This window comes from Pundamilia nyererei, unplaced genomic scaffold, assembly GCF_000239375.1.
Source record: "Pundamilia nyererei isolate P.nyererei 1_Seehausen unplaced genomic scaffold, PunNye1.0 scaffold00371, whole genome shotgun sequence".
Classification (NCBI taxonomy): Eukaryota; Metazoa; Chordata; class Actinopteri; order Cichliformes; family Cichlidae; genus Pundamilia; species Pundamilia nyererei.
In genome coordinates this window covers 352,535-353,300 of record NW_005187772.1, presented here as the reverse complement: position 1 = coordinate 353,300, position 766 = coordinate 352,535, and the positions used below count along the sequence as shown (strand labels likewise).

Below are 766 nucleotides of genomic sequence, written 5' to 3'. Positions count from 1 at the left end.
AATTCATTGATGGTGGATAGCTGTATTCTGAGTACGGCACATCTCTAATCCCCTCTCCTAAACTGAAGTGCTTAATTTTTGGATGAATTAGCCACATTATATAAGGATTATCTGAAAGTATAACTAACCATAACCACCAGTTCTCTCTTCATATGTACAATAATAAATCTCAGTTTTACTGAGTTTTTCTCAACAGAGAGATTCTATTCTGCTTTCTCTGTCAGCTGTCATATGACTTGATGAAAGTGCTTAGATAAGGACTTCATCTCCCATAAACATTTGCAATATTTTTTATCAGCGACATTTCAGTCCACATTGCATAACAGTTGTTGGTGGTAATGCACAATTTCATTGTTTGGCAACTGCCAACAAAGTAACAAGAACAAGACCCTTTGCAGGCCAAACATTACAGTTAATAGAAAAGATGATCTGATGAAGGTTCACAGTGAGCTCAGACATGTGAAATAATAAAATGGAGACAAAAGAACATTGTGTATCACTAACAAACATCCTAAATCATCCTAAACAAGAGCCACAGACTTTGACCAACAGCCCACAGTAGGTTTTTCTGTAATTGCGCTTCCCTAATTTTCACACGAATTGCACAGCAGATTCACTTGCTGAACAAAAACAGAAAAAAACAAAAAAACAAAAACAAAAACAAAACAAAAATAAAGACAAAACACACTTCTGCCAAGAAAAGCTGAGCATGTTCTAGAAAGCAGGTTTAGTAAAACTTTAAGTTTGTTCCTGCTTGAAGAAGGAA

The 766-nt window shown here is 35.4% G+C and overlaps 1 protein-coding gene across 1 annotated transcript in view; it reads left to right on the top strand.

Moving 5' to 3' along the window:
* Positions 1-432: 432 nt before the first annotated feature.
* LOC102210115 (NACHT, LRR and PYD domains-containing protein 12-like) overlaps positions 433-766 on the top strand; it is a 10,078-nt gene continuing 9,744 nt past the window's right edge. The window contains exon 1 of the mRNA XM_005752678.1: positions 433-445. Within this exon, the coding sequence (XP_005752735.1) occupies positions 433-445 (13 nt within the window). The remainder of the gene's footprint in view (positions 446-766) is intronic.